The 17138-nt window shown below is 43.3% G+C and overlaps 1 protein-coding gene across 8 annotated transcripts in view; it reads left to right on the plus strand.

Annotated features, from left to right (window-relative positions):
• The window catches only part of RGL1 (ral guanine nucleotide dissociation stimulator like 1), a 270331-nt gene that overhangs the window by 211210 nt on the left and 41983 nt on the right, over positions 1–17138 (plus strand). For all 8 annotated transcript variants that reach the window (XM_061160903.1, XM_061160907.1, XM_061160904.1 and 5 more), the window contains 3 exons: positions 8308–8492; positions 12709–12833; positions 14669–14884. In XM_061160903.1, coding sequence (XP_061016886.1) covers positions 8308–8492; positions 12709–12833; positions 14669–14884 — 526 coding nt within the window. The remainder of the gene's footprint in view (positions 1–8307; positions 8493–12708; positions 12834–14668; positions 14885–17138) is intronic.

Here is a 17138-nt window from a genome sequence, read left to right on the forward strand (position 1 = left end):
CTGGGGTGTCATTTCTTTTAGGCTCTCTCAGCTGACATGGCTAGGAAATATATGTGTATATTAATTATGTGACTATATATGTCTGTACGTATCCTTATGTATAACCATCAATACATTACGTTAAACGTGAATTCTTACTGATGTCTTCAGCTCTAATCCTTACCACATGGACCGTTCTAGCCCCCTCCCCTGGCTTATTTGTAAGTTTCCTCTCCAGCAGTGAGAAAGCTGGCTTCTACCCACTTTGCATTTACTTATTCAGTTCCACAGTATGTGTATAGCACTGTCAGAATCATTAACTCACCCCTGAGGAAAACAACTTCTCAGCTAGAACCCAGTGATTATGTTCAGCTCCTTTTGCCTTTAGTCCTTGATCTTACAGACTGCAATTCTTCTTTTTTAAAATAATAAAAATAGCTCATGGTTTTGAGCACTCACTCTGTCCTAGGGACTGTTCTGAGTCCTTCGTATGTGTTATCTCTTGTAGGCCTCGCACCAGCTCTCTGAGGAGGGATCTGTTATTACATCTACTATACAGATGAGGAACCTGAGGCATAAGAGGTTAGGTTAGTCTAACCAGCCAGTGGGTCAGTCTGACTTCCGGAGAGTGTGTTTAGCCGTGTTGGCTATACTGCTCATGAAATATAGGCGTTTAGGAGACTTCTTCGTTTTGTCTAACAGAGTGCAGTCACTGATGTACTGAGAAAGGTTTGGTGATATAGGGGTAAGTCTCTGCACAGCAGTTCTCTCCAATTTCTGCAGATTGGCCTTCAGACGCCAGGGCTTGTACGTGTAGTTTGGGAACGAAAGACAGGTGTGTAAACACTTGATTTTGAGTTATTGGTTTTGAGCTCATCTCCTCCTACTCTTGGCCCTATCCCACCCATATTTACCCTGTGTGTCCTTCCTGTCACAATCTTTTTCTTCTTCCTTCTTGCCCTGGAGCTTTTTCTCTTCTTTAACTGCCCCATGGCCCCTCACTGGCTTTTCCGCCCTCTGTTGCCTTCAGGTGCTTAGCCCTGACTCTGTCTTTGTTTACATTTGTTTCCCCAGGTCTCTCTTAAGTTCTCTTTCACTTTCCCTCCCAGGGTTCTAATCCCTGCTCACCACTAGTACCAAAATGTACGAAAAATGTACAAGAAAGCATTGCAAGATTACCTTGGTGAGTCCAGATAATCTTTCCATCCTTCATGTGCTTTTTCAAGCAAAAATGGGGCGGGGTGGGGGGACAAAAAACAAAACCTCTCTGCACCTTCCTTTGTTCTTTGTCATCAGGAAAACCATCTAGCTAGGGGTCTCAGAGGCAGACTAACTGGCAGCCTTCCCGGAAACAGAAGAAAACTGTTTTGTGACCGGGAGAGCCAGGTGGAGGGTCTAGCTCAGGGTCAGTGTCAAGGTTACTTGGCTTTCATTCCCTGGCGGGCAGAGTGCATTGGCTCCCACCCGAAGGGGCTGGCAAAGTCCCATGCTCCACTGCTTCAGAGGCCACCCTCTGCACGGATCTTTTTACCTTTTTGTTACCTATATTAGGGAAAGATCCAGCTCTTGGAGAATATCCTAAAATAGAAAAATGTTTTGCTGCTTTTAAAAAATGTTTCCATGTCTTATTTTCTGCTGATGATTAAGTAGCAATAAATTATTATCTCACCTAGATTTCTGGGGAGAGAAAGCAACTCTAAACGGCTAGAGTTATTCTTTTTGTCATAATAATCCTATTTCTTGGCTTGGAAGTTTCACATCATGGGAGCAATGACTTCATGCCTAGAAGTTTTTTTCATTAAACCTTTTGCCAATTCTAGAGTATTTTACTACCTGTGGGATTTTAAAATGATTTAATGCATTTACCTTAAAATCCCCATATGCATTAAAAATCTGTGGTTTGAGCATAATAGCAGCCTAATGCTCACCTCAGCCAGCCCTCTTATTCTGCATTGCATACCTGAAGGTCCCTGAGAGTGATTAGAAGTTTTGTACTATTTCCTTATACCTCTCACCTAAGACGTTTGTCCAGTGTCTTCCAGTCAACTATTATTAAGTGTGATTTCTATTTGGCTAAGAAACTGAATGAGTATAGCAAACCTCATCATGCTCCCTTTCTCCCCTCTTTCCCTGTTCTTTAAACAGACCTTCCTTAGGACTCTTAGAAGTGTTTTGCATTCTCTCACCTCAGGACCTTTGCCTATGCTATTACCCCAGAGCCTTCACCCTGCTAATCCTCCCTATCCTTAAGGTCTTTTAACATCATTTACTCAGGAAGACACTCCCTGGAGCTCTGACCACGTTCACGTTCTCTAAAGGCAAATGCCTTCGACTCTCCTATTGTGACATTCATTACATGAATAGTTTTTGTGAATATGGAAAATAAAGGGTAGTCGACAGATATTAGTTGGATTAGTGAATTCATTTTCCCGAGGGAAATTTTTGCTTTCATTAGAAGTAAAAGTCTTAGAAGCCGCCTCCAGGCCTGGGCATGACTTCCTACCCTGCGGACCATTGTAGGTTGGAAAAAGTTCACATAAGACAAGGATTTGCTCCTTGCCAAGAATGCCTGAGGTAGAGAAAGCGATCCTGGTTGTCTGCTCTACCATCAGATTTGGACCCCTCCCACCCCCAACACCATCCTTCTTAATCAGACACACACTTTCCCTTGGGCCTGAGGAACTTTGCTCTGTACCTACCAAGACTACTTTGGAAAAGAAAGTCTTGTGCTGGCTTTTCTCTTATTACTGAGTTTAGGTCATGTCATAGTCTTTCCATTTGGCTTCAGAATTTGCTTCTTCAGTCTTCACAGATCATTGAAGAAGCATGTCTTGTAGATCAGTGGTCCCTAACCTTTTTGGCACCAGAGACCAGTTTTGTGGAAAACAATTTCTCCCTGAACAGGGGAGGAGGGGGATGGTTTTGGTATAATTCAAGCACGTTACATTTATTGTGCTCTCTACTTCTATTATGATTACATCAGCTCCCCCTCAGATCATCAGGCATTAGATCTTGATTGGGGACCCCTGTTGTAGATTGTGTTATGCGTTATGTTCCTGAATTGGTCTGTCCTGAGGAGGATGCCTCAGGGGTGTGTGTGTGCCTGTGTGTGTACACACGCATGTGCGTGCGTGTGTGTGTGGTAGTTGCTCACAGTGATTCTTTCAGCAGACCTGGAGCCACAAGTGTTGTAGAAGTATGGTTTGGATCCCGTGTCACACTTTCTGTGGCAACTTTTTTGAGTTCTTTCCATGAGCACTGATTGATTTTCATTGAGCCAGACCTTTCTTAATCCCTCCCTTTTGTGACTTATGGCTAGTAGTCTTAAGACTGCAAACAGTCATGTTTCTCTCCAGATACCTCAGTATCGGTATTGGCATTATGTCATTTGAAACTCAGCCAATCGGTGTCAGGTTGATGATGGCAGGTGTTATTGTCTCTCCTCCAGGTAAGGGTCAGTGGATCTAAGTGACTGGTCCAGCTCCCGTTGTTCATAGGTGGCACAGTGAGGGTGGGAACCAGGTTTTTCTTCTTGAATCTCATATTCTGTGTCCAGAGCCAAGTAGCCTCTCTAGTTTAATCGTCACACCTTTCCTGTAAGTTTTTGACTTTTAACCAGGGCTTCTCTTTATTATTAAGGTTCTCTACATCTTTCCAACTAACCAGTTCTGGTTAGAATGCATGTTAGATCTTAGGAGTGGAGCCAGGAAAGGTAAGGTGGAAAAGCCATTGGCCAGTAACCCTGTGGTCTCTGTCATGATATTGTGACGTTGCGTTCCTTTTTGAAATTTTCAAAGTTTCACATTTTATCTGCTTCTTAGTCTATCAAGAAGAGAGAGTTTCTTCCCAGGACTGGCAAACATAAGGTTGCTATGAGCTTTGGGCGCATGCGCAGGCCTGTCCAGATGAGCCTGCCTCCCCGGGATGCTGATAAACGCTCTGCTGATAGGAGGGCAGGGGTCCGCCTTGTGTTGTACCGTGCTGTCTGTGTCCCTCTCTTCTTCCTCCTCCGCCTTCATTTCTCATCTGCATGAAAATGCTTTTTCTAGCTGATTCAGTATCTGGGTTGGTAGTGAACTTTCAAAGCCTTCTTGGGCTAAACTGTGGGCAGGGTACTGTCACAAAGGGTGAAATGAGTAGATTACCAGAGTTAGTAGAAAATACGAGTCTGAGAAGGATGAAAACATACATCCAAAGGCAAGTCCAGTGTGGATTAGGGTCCTTCTTGAGAACTTGGCCAGACCTTCCGGGGCTACAACTTGCTATGGGAGTAAGTTCTATATAATGTGCCGTATAGGAATACACAAGTACACAGGCATGTAAACAAGGATTTGCATTTTTTTTAGTTGTAATTGTGAGAACCTAACAATAACTTTGACTATCAATAACCTAACAATAACTTTGAAGTGTGGATCACAACAAACTGGAAAATTCTTCAAGAAATGGGAATACCAGACCACCTGACCTGCCTCCTGAGAAATCTGTATGCAGGTCAAGAAGCAACTGTTAGAACTGGACATGGAACAACGGACTGGTTCCAAATCGGGAAAGGAGTACGTTAAGGCTGTATATTGTCACCTTACTTATTTAACTTATATGCAGAGTACATCATGTGAAATGCTGGGCTGGAATCAAGATTGCTGGGAGAAATATCAGTAACTTCAGATATGCAGATGATACCACCCTTATGGCAGAAAGCAAAGAGGAACTGAAGAGCCTTTTGATGAAAGTGAAAGAAGAGAGTGAAAAAGTTGGCTTAAAGCCCAACATTCAGAAAACTAAGATCATGGCATCTGGTCCAATCACTTCATGGCAAATAGATGGGGAAACAATGGAAACAGTATCAGACTTTATTTTTGGGGGCTCCAAAATCACTGCAGATGGTGATTGCAGCCATGAAATTGAAAGACGCTTGCTCCTTGGAAGAAAATTATGACCAACCTAGACAGCATATTAAAAGGCAGAGACATTAGTTTGCCGACAAAAGTCCATCTAGTCAAAGCTATGGTTTTTCCAGTAGTCATGTATGGATGTGAGAATTGGACCATAGAGAAAGCTGAGAGCCAAAGAATTGATGGTTTTGAACTGTGGTGTTGGAGAAGACTCTTGAGAGTCCCTTGGACTGCAAAGAGATCCAACCAGTGCATCCTAAAGGAAATCAGTCCTGAATGTTCATCGGAAGGACTGATGCTGAAGTTGAAACTCCAATACTTTGGACACCTGATGCGAAGAACTGACTCATTGGAAAAGACCCTGATGCTGGGAAAGATTGAAGGCATGAGGAGAAGGGGATGACAGAGGATGAGATGGTTGGATGGCATCACTGACTTAGTGGACATGAGTTGATGATGGCCAGGGAGACCTGGTGTGCTGCAGTCCATGGGGTCGCAAAGAGTCAGACACTACTGAGCGACTGAACTGAACTGAACATTAACTTAACTACCTGTGCACTAGTAGAATACCTATATTAATTATGGTGTGTGCATGCAGTGGGCTCTGTGTAACCCTGAGAAACAGTGAGAGCTGGAGGCAGTGGATAGAGAGGTGTGTGTATATATAGACATACTATTTGTGGGGAAAAAAAATCCATGGTTTATACATATTTCATCTATTTAAATATATGTATACATATACATAGAAAAGCTTAGAAGGATATACTCCAACTATTAACATAAAGTCATAAGAATAGGATAGGATTAGGATGAAAGGGGGTAGATATTTTGTTATTTTAGTTTAAACACATTAATAATATTTTTCCAATAAGTAATCAGTCTTGTAACTTTAAAACTAACAATTATGATGGGTAAAGGAGTTAATGACATATTGTTATCTTTAATGTCTGTCTTTTTCTGAAATTTTGCATTTCTGCCTTGGGTTTTCTTTTAGGATATGAACCTCCGAGGGTCCCTGAGTTGCTGGTCTCACTCTTGGTTGGATGCTGGTTTTGATTTTTAATTGTGTGAATGTGGATTATCATTCTTCCGTGTCTGTTTTTCATCAGTGTCATTGAAAGAGTATTTTCTCACTGACATATTAAAGAATAGTGAGTTGTAGTACTAATTCAGTTAAACCACCCTTCTTTTGGGAAGTGCAGAAGTGTTCTGTGAGAGTCAATATAAGGGATGCAAGCATCAGGTTTTCCTAGATTCTGGCTGTCACCCCACCTGTGTGGCTACCCCAGCTCTGGGCTCATTGCTTATCGGCAAAGAAGGGAAATTATTCATAGAAAAAGTCATCTTCCTTATAAAAATGAAATATTAGAATGCTGCTTCATCATTTTCTTCTTCAGTTCATGATATTTGGTTTTGGTGAAGAAAGGAGAAATAACATGTGCTGTGTGTGGGCTTAAAAAAATTGAAGTCTGTCACTTTTGACCGGGGTAGTTAGGGCTTCAGCATATGAATTCAGAGGGACTCAGCATTCATACATAACTTAATGTATTGATAACAAGAAACCAAATATGGAAGGTTCACTGGCTACTAGCTCATTAATTTCAATTTACTTGTGCTTTCAGTTAGCCCCAGATGCCAGATTAATTTCTTCTAGCTTTTTGCAAGGGAATTAAACTTCTGTTTCTCTTTTCATTCAATCTGGACTAAAGATTTAGAAAATATTAAATTATTTCTAATGTTTGAAGTGCCAACTTTAATGGTTCTCTGCCATTTATTTCTTCTGTTACTATGCGATTATAGTCTTCATGTCCCTATTAGTAAAACAGTGGTCTCCACAGCAGTGAAAAGAGTTAATTTATTTTTCTTCTAGGTTTGTACTTCAGTTCCAAAAGTTAAGCATTAAATTGTCTTTAGTTGCATTTATGCCTTGATCGTTGTCCAGGTCTCTACTATGAAATTGAGACTTGTGAAATTTAGACACACCTGTGAAAGCCCAGCCTGCAGTTTCATATATATGGAGCATAATGTCTTTTAGTTTCTTTACAGTTTGTTGACTAAGCAAGCAATTTGAAGTATAATTAGATGATAATTTTAAAATTTGGAAAAAACCCCTACCCCTACCTCAAGGACTTCCCTGTAGCTCAAATGGTAAAGAGTCTGCTGTGATGCAGGAGACCAGGGTTCGATCCCTGGGTTGGGAAGATCTTCTGGAGAAGGGAATGGCAATCCACTCCAGTATTCTTGCCTGGAGAATTCCGTGGACAGAGAAGCCTGGTGGGCAACAGTCCATGGGGTCGCGCAAAGAGTTGGACACGACTGAAGCGACTCATACACACAAGTGACTTCATAGTCACCAGGTCATTTTATCTTCACCTACCTTGAGAACATTGTGGTTGTTTTAATCACTCAGTTGTGTCTGACTCTTTGTGACCCCATGGACTGTAGCCCACCAGACTCCTCTGTCCATGGGATTTCCCAGGCAAGAATACTAGAGTGGTTGCCATTTCTTCCTCCAGGGGATCTTCCCGACCCAGGGATCAAACCCATGTCTTCTGCATTGGCAGGTGGATTCTTTACCACTGGCCACCTGGGAAGCCCCTGTAAAGAAAATAAGCTCGTGTAATCAGTAACATGTCTGGAGGGAACAGAGCCCCCCAAAATGACTCTTTTCTTGGGCCCTGGTCCTTGTTTCACCCTAGGTGGACTCTGCTGGGCCACGAGGGGAAGTCCCCTTCACAATGAATGGCCTTGCTTATCAAGTATTTCTCCTTTACCTTTTCCTCTGCCTCACTCTGCTGCTCATACTGTTTCTCCCACTTGAAACAGGTTGTCTCTGGTCATTTGAAAAGCGAAAGGATAATGTTGTGAGGGCATTTTTGGTGCTTTGCCGAAGCTGTGGTGATCTTTGTAAAATTAAATATACACATTTATCTTTCCTAAACCTGAGGCCTTCCTTTCATCAGATTTCTGGCCTACCGTCAGTCAGCTACTTCCTACAATGTTAGCACAGTAGATCTTGTGGTCTCTGACTTGAGTGAATCCAGAATTGGAAACACATAATCTTGTTGTATACAGGATTACTTTGAAGTTGCTTCAGGACTGACTCAATATTCTCCTGTGTGTCTTTTTTTCTTTTTTTTGCTCTGTAAATTCCAAATTTATGGTCCTGTTTTTTTTTTTTTTTTTTTCTTTTTTTTTAAACTTGCCAATCTTTTCCCCTGCTCCCCAGCCATCACTTAAAATAATGAAAGGTAGTCAGGCTGTTTTCAAATGCTTTAACGTCACTGACACTGGTGGAAACTTTGAGGTGAACTGTCCTTTGATCAGCAGCCCACGTTTTCCTGAGGCCTGGCCGGGGCGGGTTCTGGTGGCCAGGACTGGCGTTGAGTCTCCACAGCCAGTGGGGTGCAGTGACCCTCTGTTTCTCTTTCCCCAGTGCGATCGCATCCATCCTGAGGGCCTGGCTTGACCAATGTGCAGAGGACTTCCGAGAGCCCCCTGACTTCCCTTGTTTACAGAAACTGCTGGATTATCTCAAGCAGATGATGCCAGGCTCTGACCCAGAGAGAAGAGCACAAAATCTTCTTGAGCAGTTTCACAAGCAAGAAGTAGAAACCGACAGTGAGTACTCGTTTGATTCCAGGGCAGAAGCTAGATCCTGATCCTGCAAACCTCCCACAACGACGAAATGCTCTCCCTACGTGTTGGGTCGGAGGCCTTGGTTTCCCTCCAGGCAAGCTGATAGGGGATGGGTGGCCCGTGTAAAATTCTTAAGGTTGCTGAAGTTCCAATTATAGACTGTATAGAGCTGGAGAACGGAATCCCCCTGGAGAAGGGAATGGCAACCCACTCCAGTATTCTTGCCTGGAGAATTCCATGAATGGAGGAGCCTGGTGGGTCTACAAGTCCATGGAGTCACAAAGTGTCAGACACAACTGCACGGCTAACACTGTAGAATTTTAGAGCAGAGAAGGGGATATTCAAGACCACCTAGTCTGACTCCCTCATTTTATGGCTGAGGAAACAGTGACTCTGGGAGGTGAAGTGATTTCCCAGGGTTCCTTTTACTACCATACAGAGGACGATCTCCTTGATGATCTTTTGCCTTTCCTTGTCATTGCACAGTATGCTGAACTTGAATTCATTCTTCATTATCTGCCTGATCGGTTTCCTCCTTCTGTCAAATGAAAACCCATCACAGACAACCACCCCCATTCAGCAGGCAGGGAATTAAATCCAGTCCTGCCCCTGCCCTCACAAAAGCTTGGGAAGCTCAGAAAAGATGTTTCTCCTTCAGCTGGAAGTATCCCTGCTCTCTGTCCCCTGCCTGAGGCAGATCTCGCATCTCCAGTGGACTCTCCCAAAGGAAGTCTCTGTGGCTGTTTTTTTCCTATCTGAGGAACTGACTGCCTATTTTCAAGGACAGAGCAAAGGCCACCACTGCAGGGTCTGGGCTGCTTGGAACCATCAGGCTTTGAAGAAAGTCAGAAAGAGGTTAGGACAGGCTTCCACGCGGTGACGTTTTGTCCCCTCACTGGCTGCATGGTGATGGTTGCCATGGCGGCTGACCCACTTGGAGCTTCTGACAGGCATTTCCCTGAAGTGACGCCTGATTTCCTTAGTAAGGGAAAGGAAACGGTTCCTCAACACCGATAAGGGAAGCTGCATCAGTGCCAAGGAAAACAGCCTTAAAATTCCAAACAGGACCTGTTGACTTTTTTTTTTTATGGACAGGGGACCAGGGAGGGGGAAAATGCCATTGCATCATTGGAAGCTGACTGCCAAGTCCTCTGTATCTCAGATGACTTCATCTGCTGGGAATGTTTGAATACCAGGGGCGCCCCTCCAGCTGTGGGAGCTCTGCTCCCCTCAGGACCTCCCCTTCTGCCTGTGTGCAGGGGTGCATACTCTGTTAGCACCCAGCTGTCCCCACGGGGGCTGCCCCTGGTTCCCGGCCTAATTGGGGAACTGGTGGGACCAGTGGTTCATCGTTTGTAACGGGCACTGGAAGGCCAGCTCCTTTGGCAGGCCGAGGCAGGGGAGAGCGAGTTTGCCTGACATTAGAAAGGCTTTTAGGCAAATCCCAGGAGTGAATTTTTAATCAAGAACTCTCTGAACTGTCTGTTTATTAAGTACAGGAATCATTACCGTAAAAGAGTTTTAGGAGCTCGGTTCCCATATGCTTCATTTTACCCAATTTCATGCCGGCAAAAGCAAACAGGCTCTCCTACATGTTTTTCAAAAGTGAAAATTTTGCTTCAAGTTTTTGCCTGCTTACCCCTGGAAAAGAGTCAGAAGCAGAGACAGTGAGAGCATGGAGAAGACCCCGGAGAGAGAGGAACTTGTAACCTTCAGGCACAGCAGCGCTGAGCCAGGGCACGTAACAGGCCCTGAGTGTTGGATGAATGGGAAGATCACGCCTTAGCACATTTACTCCTTGCCTGAAGTTGGCCAGCCTCTGCATTGTTGAGCAGCCATGCAGATTTGTATCCAGTGGTTAGCAAGAGGATTGAGAGGCCCATTCTGAACCTTTGGGAATTCAGATGTCTTATTCCTCCACCCAATGAGAGAGGGCCAGAGTTGTGTGGAGGAAAAGTGGTGAAATCATGGGGTGTTAGCTTTCTTTAGCTCATGCCTGTTTGTATCCCAGCCTCCAGGGGCAGGCAGAGGTCCCCTTCTGCTTCCCCGCCTACCCGCCTTGTAACCAGCCTCGTTCACATTGGTACCTTCAACTCTAGGGTGAGGCAGCCAGCCTTAAATCCTCTTGTTGTTGTTTAGTCACTCAGTTGTGTCTGACTCTTTTGCAAACCCATGGACTGTAGCCTGCCAGGCTCCTCTGTCCATGGGATTTCCCAGGCAAGAGTGCTGAAGTGGGTTGCCATTTCTTTCTCCAGGAGACCTTCCCAACCTGCGGGATCAGACCCATGTCTCCTGCATTGCGGGCAGATTCTTTACCGCTTGATTCACCATACCTGTCATCAAAGTTGGCAGATTCCCATGTGGTTCTCTGAGAGGATCCACTGAGCACTCCCTTACCCCTAGGAAACTAGGAAAGTGAACGTGTTAGTCACTCAATCGTGTCTGACTCTTTGCGACCCTGTGGACTGTAGCCCTCCAGGCTCCTCTGTCCATGGGATTTCCCAGGCAAGAACACTGGAGTGGGTTGCCAATCCCCCTTCTTCAGGGGATCTTCCCGACCCAGGGATTGAACCCGGGTCTCCCTCATTGCAGGCAGATTCTTTACCGTCTGAGCCACCAGGGAAGCCCAGGAAACTAAGAAAAGACCACCCCAATTTGATCCAAGATGTCTAAGGTCTTTTATTTTGCAAAGGCTTACATTGTAAACATCCTGGGGGAGTAGTAACACCCTGATTTAAACATCTGCTAAGATACGTGTATGCAGCTAGATTTTTCCTATTGAGAACAGGTCTGCCAGGCAGGAGAACAGGGACTGTGGTTGGGAAACAATTCAGGAATTGGGGAAGGTTTCCAGGACGGGAGGCTCGAGGCTCAAGGTAAACTTCTTGCAATTGCATGTCTTTGACAGCAGAGACCCGAGTCCTGCTCCAAGTGCTGAGTGCTCATGCTTTTGGAGTCCTGGGGAGTGATTTTTTTTTTTTTTTGCTTCTTCAGTCTGTGTCCTATTAATTTGTAATAGGTCTTTGTTACATCAAATTTGCAATTTGATGGTCTTATGTCTAATAAGGCTCAGGTAAGTTTAGTTTAAGGCTATTTTACTGCTTCATGCATCCTTTATTTTTTATTGGAGGATAATTGCTTTACAATGTTGTGTTCGTTTCTGTTGTACGTCAATGTGAATCAGCGATGTGTATACATATAACCTCCCTTTTGAGCCTCCCTACCACCCCACCCCCACCATCCCACCCCTCTCCAGGTCATCACAGAGCTGAGCTCCCTGTGTGATACTGCAGCTTCCCACGAGCTGTTTTACACATAGTAGTGTACATACTTCAGTGCTGCTCTTTCAATTTGTCCCGCTCTCTCCTTACCCCACTCTGTCCAGACGTCCATTCTCTACGTCTGCATCTCTGTTCCACTACTCAGCAATAAAAAGGAACCAAACTGAGTCGGTTGTAGTGATGTGGATGAACATAGAGCTTGTCATACAGAGTGAAGTAAGAAAGAGAAAAGCAAATATCACATATTAATGCATATACATGAAATCTAGAAAAAATGGTACTGATAAACCTATTTGCAGGGCAGGAATAGAGTTGCAGGCATAGAGAACAGATATACACACTTAATTTTAGGTAGAAGTTGAAAGCTACTCTTAATGTTCTGAGAATTCTGAGGACTTCTTGAGAGTTCTGAGGACTTCATCAGTATTTCTGACACCAAAATGGCTTATTCTACTCCCCAGAGCCTGTCTTGCCTTCATGCCCTTTCCTTCCAGGCTTCTGATAATTACTGGCCCAGTAATTAAGAAATGCATAGATGGGGTTTAGGAAATAGTTGGATTAATGCTTGAGCTGATCAGAGGGATTTGAGGGTGCCTTAATTGAGAGGGGGACCCCTGAATGTAGCTCCACTTTGCTTTTTCTAGCCTTTGTTCTACTTTGTCCTTGACTAAAGATCCTGTGGTTTGTCAGAGTGACAACATGGGGCCTCTGGGCTCAGTAAAACCTCTAGGGACAAGCCGAGAGGGGGAAGACCTTCATTTCACTCCATTTATTATGCTTGCTGTTCTCTCCCTGTGAGTTTTCTAAGGGTCAGCCCCGTTCTTCCTAAATTAAATAAGTCCATTTTTGACTCTGTAAACAAGGTCATATACAGCGGCACCAGATTACTGATTATTTTTCCCCCCACCTGTGAACAGATGGGTTTCCCAACAGCATCTCCTTCAGCCTGGAAGAGGAAGAGGAACTGGAGGGCGGCGGGTCTGCGGAGTTCACGTGCTTCTCAGAAGATCTCGTGGCTGAGCAGCTGACCTATATGGATGCAGTATGTCTTCTCTTTGTGCCTTTGACGTGCTTCTGCTTAAAATGTGGGCAGTGACAGGACTGGTGGCCCCTGGGAGGGCAGTAGGGTCATGTGAGTTAAGTCTTTTCAAATCCCCGCGAGAAGCTGTGCCAGTAAATGCAGAGGGAAGATGTGATTTGAATCCATCATCTGAATAATTCAGGCCTCAGCTCTTCTTGCAATTCTGGGTGAAGGCGCTTTTCACTCGGCGCTCCACACCCAGAGGGAAAGGAGAATTCTAACCCTAAGGAAACAAAATCTATCCTGTTCCATGGGTGTTTCTCTCCCTTTAGACTCATACATACTTCAAGATCTGAACTGTTTATTTGGAGGATTGTAAAGGGGTCAAAGTATAAGTTAGGACAAAATAAATTCACTGAATCCACATGCGACTCTATCTGGCAGCTCGTTTCCACATGTGCTTCCTGGTCTTTTGAAGTCTGAGTATTTTTGTTAGCTGTACATATTTGGTTTCATTAGTCACATTTCATAGCTCAGTGTTAGCTGGTTAAAGAAAAGAGGGCCATTATCAGGGAACACAGTGGTTTCAGCTCTTCCACTCTTACCACTTTGGAGGAAGCAGTGTAGAAAGTGGCTGTGAGTGTCCATCTATTTAGCATGCAAATAGACTCTACTCTCAGAAGTAAATCAGATGGACTTTTTTTTTTTAATTTTATTTATTTATTTATTTTATATTGTAGTGTTTTTTGCCATACATTGCCATGAATCAACCATAGATTTACATGTGTTCCCTTTCCCGATCCCCCCTCCCACCTCCCTCTCCATCCCATCCCTCTGGGTCTTCCCAGTGCACCAGCCCAGATGGACTTTATAAAGCAAATGCTGGCACATTTGCTTTTACACAAACCCTCTCACATCTTGTATTGAATTGTTGTACAAATGAGAATCAGATTAGTTCAACAACTTTGTTTTTGTTTCAAAAACCAGTAGTGTAAGAGAACGATGGGAAACTTCATTGGCTATGACTTTTAGGCAAAAACCTGGAAAAGAAAAAAGTGAAAGTAAAAGTTGCTCAGTTGTGTCGGACTCTTTGCAGCCCCGTGAACTATGAATTCTCCAGGCCAGAATACTGGACTGGGTAGCCTTTCCCTTCTCCAGGGGATCTTCCCAACCCAGGGATCGAATCCAGGTCTCCCGCATTGCAGGTGGATTCTTTACCAGCTGAGCCACAAGGAAAGCCCAAGAATACTGAAGTGGGTAGCCTATCCCTTCTCCAGTGGATCTTCCCAACCCAAAGACCTGGAAATCAGGCTTCAGATCCCTCTTTCCTCCTTTTCCTGTGTGACACTGAATAGTTTTTCCTTTCGTTTGTTTCTCACTTTCTTCACTTTAAGCGATGGGAAATAGTGAACTTGATGAGTGTCACTTCTGTGAGTCATTTTTCAGGTAGCCATTCATATTCATTATACACAGTTCATGATTGTGAGTGTCCAGAATGTACCATGGATATGATTTTGAAGTCAAAGTAATCTTAACCACTTCTTGGTCAGAAGTAGATTTTTACCTGGATTTTATTCCAAGACAGAAAAGTCCAAATGTTTTTGGTCATTTAAATTTTCTGTTGGTCATCGTGTACCTTGTGTTCAGTTGAGCAGATTTAGAAAGAACATGTGGGCTCTTCTGATCAGTTAATATATTAATTATTTACTTTTGTCTGTTGAAATGGGCACCATGAGGCAAATCAAGTAGAAACGAGCGATTTGTCCATTCACAAAATACCAAGTTACAGTAGATGACATGCTTTGCCCTATGAAATGTGTGCATTGTCCTTCAAGTCAATTCCTCTCTTCTTCTAGCAACTGTTTAAGAAAGTCGTGCCTCACCACTGCCTGGGCTGCATTTGGTCTCGAAGGGATAAGAAGGAGAACAAACACTTGGCTCCTACGATCCGTGCCACCATCTCCCAGTTTAATACCCTCACCAAATGTGTGGTCAGCACCATCCTGGGGGGCAAAGAACTCAAGACTCAGCAGAGAGCCAAGATCATCGAGAAGTGGATTAACATTGCTCACGTAATTGTGTTTTTTAAAATATCCTTTGGGCTTAGCAGATATGGGAGGCCATGCCATCATGCTGATGTTCCCATCTGGTTGAAAGGCAGTCAAAAAACCATATGTGAGGGCCCACTGGGTTTTTGTTGTTCTTATCGTGGTCCTTCCAAAGTAAGGGAAAAAGTTGCCTTTCTTAACATGGGAGATTATTTTTCCTCTTTAAAAAAAACGGGTCCCTTGCTCACTTCCTGCTGCTTATGGGCCCCCGTGCTGCTGCTGCTTCAGGATGAAGCAGAATGTCTGCTTTTTCACAGACTGTTGGCTCTGCCCTCTGTTCAGTCCATGTAAACTGATGGTCTCAGTGTCAGATAGACTGCTCTTCAATGCAGAAAGACTACCCCACCCCCTTCCAGGACCTGGACGCATTCTATCTTCTGCAAACCTGAAGAGCCAGTACCTTCTCAGGATCTCACATCCCTTTTCTAAAGGACTGAAATATACAGATTCCATATTAATCGAGGGCTTTTCTGAGAGCCTTGTATCTGAAGTTGGAGGGACAGAGTCTGTTCCTGTGACTGAATTGCATTCTGCTGGGTGTCAGTCCAGTGTGCTGGGTCAACTGCATGCATGTCATATGACCTTGACCTTTCATTTATCAGCATCTTATTTCCTGATTGAGAAAAGGTGAACAGTAGTCAGTCAGTCAGTCAGTCACCACGTATTTCATGAGCCCATAAATGCTTCTGACCTGCAGTTTAATGTACTTTGAGGACATAGGTAGGCTAAACACAGTTAATTTGGTCCTACAGGAGCCTAGTCTAACAAGGAAGCTAAGAGATACTGGAGTCATCTCAGCCTAGGAGTGGAGTCATACGACATAAGTGCTGCAGAAGTGGGGGAGGGAGAAATCCATCCTGGCTGCGGGTGATCCAGGCAGATTTTCATGGACAGGATGATATTTGAATTTAGCTTTGAATAACTGATAGGATTTGGGGTATTTGAAGACTGAGGAGGATTTATTTATTTATTTTTTGTCTAGGCAGAAGAAATTACATCAGCAAGAGCTATGTAATTAACAACAATTTTGACAAATAATTTTTTATGCAAATATCCTCTGTTCTGGGCTCTATGGGGTCAACTCTAACGAAAATGCATTTTGTTTTCTACCCCATTATTTATTTTTCTTATTGAGCCCCTATCTGTGGGCCTAAGACTTAAACTTTTACATTCTCTCTCTCTTTTGTTTCACATTCCCTTTGTGGTCTTTGGTTAAACAGCAGAGCCATAATTGTGCCAGAGAGTTTCCTTTATTTTGAGTCTGTAGGTGGTCTGATACTATAGACTTTTTAGTATATGGGAAAATACTATATGGAAGAAACAAAGTTTTACACGACTTAGACTTCTCTTATTCTGAATTGAGCTTATTTATCAGCAAGTAAGAGCCACAGAGGAAGTCCTGATAGAGTATGATAGAACATGAAATTTATCTTCTTAGACTGATAGGAAAAAATATATTTTTTGGCCACAAATGCCAAAAGAAAATAGTCTATCTACTTTTAAAGTATTCAACTGCTTAGAAAATCTATGGTAAGCATATAGTATTTGTATACATGACAGGGTGGCTCAAACAGCGACTTTGGTCCAAATTAAATACCAATTGTGCATTTATGTGATAGTAAGAAGTACAAGTTGTATAATTTCAGGTATATTCCAAATGCCATAGCACGTGCTTAAAAGCCGGCGGTCTTTAACTCTTTGTGATGCACGAAACCGTGTCTCTTGAAATTGTGTAGGTGACTTAATAAAATAATAAGACTCATAGGTGATTTCCAGTCAAGATTTATTTTACTTTTCCTGAATTAATCATAGTCATTTTCTATTGAGAGGATGTTTGAAAAATGATAATTTTACATGCAGAAAATATTTCTGACCTAATATGACTGTTTTGTTGGACTGGCCTTACTGCTACATTTTTGCATCAAATCTCCTCAAAGATCACTCCTTTTTTAGCAATGGGGCCAGATGCCTCTTGTATTCCTTTAAACCCTTAGCTTAAGCCTCTTTCTGAATAATGTGTTCCATATGTTTATTACAATTTGCATGAAATAGCTGGGCCCGAGTTCTTTTATTTATTGCAAGTTTCCTGATTTTTAGAACATAACTTTTGGATTCTGAACCTTTGTTGAACCATGCTCTCATGGGTTTGGTTTCCAGACTGTAATTCAGCGCTCTTGCTCTCTCTCTTTTACTCACTCTCTTTTTAAATAAAAAGAAA

This window comes from Dama dama, chromosome 14 (assembly GCF_033118175.1).
Source record: "Dama dama isolate Ldn47 chromosome 14, ASM3311817v1, whole genome shotgun sequence".
Taxonomy (NCBI): Eukaryota; Metazoa; Chordata; class Mammalia; order Artiodactyla; family Cervidae; genus Dama; species Dama dama.